Source organism: Somniosus microcephalus, chromosome 15, assembly GCF_052327205.1.
Source record: "Somniosus microcephalus isolate GS21.2 chromosome 15, FLI_Smic_1.0, whole genome shotgun sequence".
Taxonomy (NCBI): domain Eukaryota; kingdom Metazoa; phylum Chordata; class Chondrichthyes; order Squaliformes; family Somniosidae; genus Somniosus; species Somniosus microcephalus.
Genome location: NC_141001.1, coordinates 47,192,323 through 47,198,322, shown reverse-complemented (window position 1 = coordinate 47,198,322; position 6,000 = coordinate 47,192,323). Strand labels below are relative to the sequence as shown.

Genomic DNA, 6,000 nt, shown 5'->3' with positions numbered 1-6,000 from the left:
GTGGGGGGGGAGGAGAGGTGGGGGGGAGGAGGGGGAGGAGAGGTGGGGGGGAGGAGGGGGAGGAGAGGTGGGCGGGGAGGAGGGGGGAGGAGGAGGAGGAGGTGGGGTGGGGAGGAGAGGTGGGAGGGGGGGGAGGAGAGGTCGGGGGGAGGAGAGGTGGGGGGGAGGAGAGGTGGGGGGGAGGAGAGGTGATGGGGGAGGAGAGGTGGGAGTGGGGGGCAGGAGAGGTGGGAGGGGGGGGAGGAGAGGTGGGGGGGAGAGGTGGGGGGGGAGAGGGGGGAGGAGGGGAGGGGGGGAGGAGAGGTGGGGGTAGAGGTGGGGGGGAGGAGAGGCGGGAGGGGGAGGAGAGGTGGGAGGGGGGGAGGAGAGTTGGGAGGGGGGGAGGAGAGGTGGGAGGGGGGGAGGAGAGTTGGGAGGGGGGGAGGAGAGTTGGGAGGGGGGGAGGAGAGGTGGGAGGGGGGGAGGAGAGGTGGGAGGGGGGGAGGAGAGGTGGGAGGGGGGAGGAGAGGTGGGAGGGGGGGAGGAGAGTTGGGGGGAGAGGTTGGGGGGGAGGTGGGGGCTAGAGGTGGGGAGGAGAGGTGGGGGGGGAGGAGAGGTGGGAGCGGGGGGAGAGGTGGGAGGGGGGGAGGAGAGGTGGGAGGGGGGGAGGAGAGGTGGGAGGGGGGGAGGAGAGGTGGGGGGGGAGGAGAGGTGGGAGGGGGGGAGGAGAGGTGGGAGGGGGGGAAAGAGGGGGGAGGGGGGTGGGTGGGAAGGGGGGAGGGGGTGTGGGCGGGAAGGGGGGAGGGGGGGTGGGGGGGAAGGGGGGAGGGGGGTGGGCGGGAAGGGGGGAGGGGGGGTGGGGGGGACGGGGGGTGGGGGGGAAGGGCGGGGGAGGAGGGGGAGCCACAAAGGGACCGGCAGTGGGCTCGAATTCATGCTCCTCTAGCCCCACAAAGATCACTTTGAAAGCTTACCTGCGCAGTTTCTGCAGCGGTCCCTTAAGGACCACTGGATAGGCTACTCTATGTCTAGTAGCAACGGGTGGAGGATGCGCAGCACACATTGGTACCTGAAATTCCTGGTAGCGCTTTCATATCCTCAGGAGGTCCCAAAGTGCTTAGAAGAGGTACTGAATAGCTGCCAACATCCATGGACCCTTTCTTCATCTGTGAGCCCAGACAGTGAGTGTTGGCTCAGTATTTACTCATGAAAGGTATCACAGCCAAAACTGAGTACGTCCTCACTCACCACACACACTTTCCAACAGAATTCACTGGACAGTGAGCAGGCACAGGAAGCTGGCTGATGTTTTGTCTCCATAGAACAGGGATGCCGAGTGAGCAGTGACCATCTTCCTGGTCTATGGTCGTGTAAACCAGAACACATCAGTAGAAATGGGAATCCTATCAGTTTTGCAAGACACAATGGCACCCATAATAGTACTCACCTCTGGTCTGGATTGGGTTTGCCTTTCTTCCTCATGTTGTTCGCTGTTGTTTCGCTGAAATGTAACCTTCCAACTGTGACCTTTGTGACCTGATCAGAAGGAATGTTAATCCTGTGGAACCAAAAACATCCATCAATATCCTACATCTCTCAATATCCTTCAGTACGTGTTAATACCACCACCATCTCTCCTTATCCCTTAGCACCTCTCAAAATCCACCACCATCGCTCATTATCCCACAACATCCCTATTTATCCCACATCATCAATATTTCTCAAAATCCCTAACTATCCATTAGCATCCCTAAGTATCTCATATTTCATATGCACCTCTCATCATTCCTGACCATCCTTCAAGTCCACTGATATCCATGAACATTCTTCAATAGCCATTAAAGTTTTGATTTTCCCTTTTCATCTCTACCTCACTGTATGTTGCCCAATTTCTCATTTGAAGCAAGAAAACAGCCCACAACGTGTAATATAAAGGTACAGAACTGTTGTTGCACGAACTTTGTGAAGTTGTCAACTATCCAAATTGTGTGTGCTCTTTGTGCTGCCTTGTCGCTACTGGAGATAATCTGAGATATTACTTGTCACTCCCAACAGGAATGTAAATGTATTGAGTAGTGATGTAAAATGACTACTGAGCACATGGTTTGAGTATAAAACAAGACTTTAATCAACTTGTTTCAAAACATGGAGGTCTAGTTGTCTTTCGCTAGTTCCTGTTTACAAAATGTCCCTGGACAAGCTGGGCCCACGCCCGAGTATTTATACTCCTTGGATGGCGCCACCAGCTGGCCATCCAGTGTTATTTCATGAGTCATTTCTTCATGATGATGAGATTCATAACAAGTAGTCTGAGGGGTTTAAGGTCCTCCCAACTCCTCATTCTGTAAGAGTAGGGTGAGGGAGACTATAGCCAATGTACAGTAAATAACTGGCAGAAGGAGGTATGGCATGTGTCTGTTTTAAGGACTAGGCTGTTGGTAGCTTAGTAACATCTAAAATGAAAGACTTGCATTTATATAACTCTTTATCACATCCCTTAAGTACCTCAAAGCACATACATTCCTTTGAAGAGCAGTGACCATTGTTACATAGGCAAACAAATCAACCATTTTGTGAACAGCAATATCTCAAAACAGCAATGAGATTAATGACCAGTTAACCTATTTCTTGGTTGTATTTTTTGAGGGAGAACACTTGGCCAAAAAACCAGGAGAATTCACTACTCTTCTTCAAATAGTGCCATGTTATCTTTATCATCAGCGTCATCAACATTTCATCCAAAAGAGAGCAACTCATGCGATGTAGCACTCCATTAGCATCACACTAAAGTGTGTGCTCAAGTCCTCGAACTGGGCTTGAACCCGTACTGTCGACTGAGACAAGCTGACATCCTGATGGGCAAATAAAAGTGACTCTCCATTGAAAATCAAGGGATATGGAGATCGGGCGGGAAAGTGGATTCGAGGTTGAAGATCAGCCTGATCTTATTGGTCAGGGTTTATTTGAATTTAATTGGCAAGCTATCAACACTCAACGACTGCTGACAGGCAGCTTGCCGATTGCAGGCTCGAGGGGCCGTATGGCCTACTTCTGCTCCTAATTCTCAGGTTCTTATGATAGGAAGGGTTGTCCTGATTCCTAAAATGCACAATGAACATCTGTGTGACTTGTACTTACGTGACCGGGTTGAATGGTCGTTTGCTGCGGTCTGACTGTGACTGCTCAATGTTGATGCTCTGGTTCATTGCCTCCAACTACCAAAGAACAATATTAAACAATCAGCAAAACTATATACATCCCTGCTCTTTTTCAACTTTACTGTTCTACAAATGGACTCAATTCCAACCAAACTAATTTCCAACCCTCCAATTTTCATGAGAAACAATTAAAATAGCTTACAAATGGCATAAAGTGGCACAGCTCGCTGGCCTTTATCTCCTGGGGATGTGGGACCAACCAGCACAGACTGACGAGAGTTACATTTCATTTGCCTGCTGCATGGGCCCACAGGAACAAAATTATTTAGCTCCAGATAACACTGAATTTGCAATCTCACTAATTCTCTCATCCACCTCCTTAAACATCCAGGCCTAGAAATTGAGTGGGCTTAGCGCCCATTTTGCGGCGCTAGAGGGCATTGCGCTGGACTTACAGCCGGTTTTGAAATTGACTAGGGCCCAACATCGGCGTTACACCGGTAGCGCTGCGCCGGCACCGATGACGTCATCGGTGTGCGCAGCGTCCCGGTTGCCGTGGTGACGGGCCCCAGCGCCGAAATTCAGTTGCGGCCGCCTCGCCCGTGGCAGCCGCAACTAAGACTCTGGCAACAGAGTCTTGCACGACATTGCGCCGGCGCATAAAGGTGGAGCGGCGGCCGGCCGCTTTCCCGCCGGCCGCCTGCCCGCACCTCCCTTCCCGGACTCCCCCCACCCCCCCCCCGCGGAACAGATGCTTCTCGGCTGCGAGCCCGGCACTTCCCCGAGGTGCCGGGCTCATTTTTGTGAAGATTTTACCGGCCAGCGGGCGGGTGCAGGCAGCTCCTCCTTAACTGAAGGAGGAGGCCTGCACTTCCCGAGCCTGCCGCACCGCATCGGGCGCCGCAGCGCCGGAATAGCGCCGCAATGCGGCGCGTAGCGCCAGTTTTCAGGCGCAAACAGCCTTCAGTAGCGCTGGCAGCCGTTTGGGCGCGGCGCTACTGAATTTTTGGCGCGCACAGCCGCGACTTAGCACCGGCGCTAAATTTCCGGCGTTAAGCCCCGGCGCAGCGCAACCTCAATTTCTAGGCCCCAATTCCCTCCATCATCGATGCACCGTGGCTGCGGTATATACAGGAAACTTTGTTACATCTGGCACCGACGGGACCGAACTGTTGCCGATCTATCAAAACTGCCGGACATACCAACGTTAATGTTGAAGCATACGGAGATTTGCAGCTCCGTATCTGGCAACAAACACTGTTGCTTAGCAACAGCTTCTAAACAGTCGGCCATACCTTAGAAGCGTCTCTGTAGCTTAGCAACAGCTTCAGAGAGACTTTGCAGAGCCTGACTGTTGGAAAAAAAAAGCCACGAGAAGAAAAAAAACCTAACAAAACGGCTCCTGATTTCTGCCGGTAGATCGAGGTTTCCGGACATACAAACCTCCGGATAAACCAAAGTTTCCTGTACTATGTATAGAATGCACTGCAACAACTCGCCAAGGCTTCTTCCGCAGCACCTCCCAAACCTGCAACCTCTTCCACCTAGAAGGAAAAGGACAGCAGGCACATGGGAACACCACCACCTCCAAGTTCCCCTCCAAGTTACACACCATCCTGACTTGGAAATATATTGCCTTCCCTTCATCGTCACTGGGTCAAAATTCTGGAACTCCCCTCCCTTCACCACACAGACAGCAGCGGTTCAAGAAGGCGGCTCACCAACATCTTCTCAAGGGCAACTAGGGATGGGCAATAAATGCTGCCCTTGCTAGTGACGCCCATATCCCAAGAATGAATGAATTAAAAAAAGAGAGGCCACAGGATGGCTGTGTGTGGAGTAATAAAATGTCACACTGACAGAGTAAGGTATTCTTCCGAGAGCAAAACCAGCCGGGTGGTGGGCAGAGCGTTTGCACCACCCGCCCATGGGCTCTAACCAGAGGTGTGTACCATTTTCGTGGTCGGGCTTTATTTGAATTTAATTGGCAAGCTACCAACACTCAATGACTGCTGACAGGCAGCTCGCCGATTGTAGGAGGTGGAGGGAGGGGGGCAGGAAATTCGGACTGGTATCCAAATGAAAAACACCCGCATTGTCTCTGGCTAAGGCCACAATAACTTGTAGACAACAGCTCTACAGCCAGTCACAGAAGCCAACTGATGCCTTTGGTAAAATCGTCAAATGGAAGAAAATGCATCCAAGGCCCAAATATACCCAGTAACAAAGCTCTCTCGCTCCCACCATCAAGCATCACCCACCTTTACACCATGCAGCTTCAGGAAGAAGCAATCGATTGGTTTGAGCCCCTCGGGGGTTTTCACATATTTGGGGTCACCCATCATGCCGACATAAACAGTGACCTGGAAGTGGTTCTTCTTTTGGCAAACAAAAGCATCGTCAGGGACCGAGAAGTTAAAGCCTTTGTCAGCATCGACTCTGTAACTCGGATTGGGTCTGTAAAAGAAAGGAGACAATTCAGGAGAGATACTAACACCAGCTAATGTACAACCACAGACATTGGATCACAATGAGTTGCATTTACAAAATGCCTTTAATGTAGAAAATGTCCCATGGTGCTTTTATAGACAAAAGGATTAAAGGAATGGACAATGACCCATGGTGCATGTGTTAGGGCAGGTGGCCAAAGGTTTGGTCAAAAAGACGGATTTTGAGAAGGGTTTTCAAAGGCAGAGAGAGATGTGCAGAATCGGAGGGATTTCGGGAGGGAGAGCAGTGCCAGGGCGGCTGAGGGCTCTGTCACCAATGGTGGGGCAAATGGACAAAGTGCCAGAGTAGAAGTGCTGAAGGGTGCAGCAGGGGATGCAAGGCTGGGAGACTTAGGGTGGAGCAAGTCCCTGGA

At 52.0% G+C, this 6,000-nt stretch overlaps 1 protein-coding gene across 1 annotated transcript in view; it reads right to left on the bottom strand.

The window, feature by feature from the left end:
- Window positions 1–6,000, bottom strand: part of myrf (myelin regulatory factor) — a 326,052-nt gene that overhangs the window by 67,673 nt on the left and 252,379 nt on the right. The window contains exons 9-11 of the mRNA XM_086008505.1: window positions 5,399–5,594; window positions 3,118–3,194; window positions 1,427–1,537 (exon numbers count right to left, since the gene is read on the bottom strand). Coding sequence (XP_085864631.1) covers window positions 1,427–1,537; window positions 3,118–3,194; window positions 5,399–5,594 — 384 coding nt within the window. The remainder of the gene's footprint in view (window positions 1–1,426; window positions 1,538–3,117; window positions 3,195–5,398; window positions 5,595–6,000) is intronic.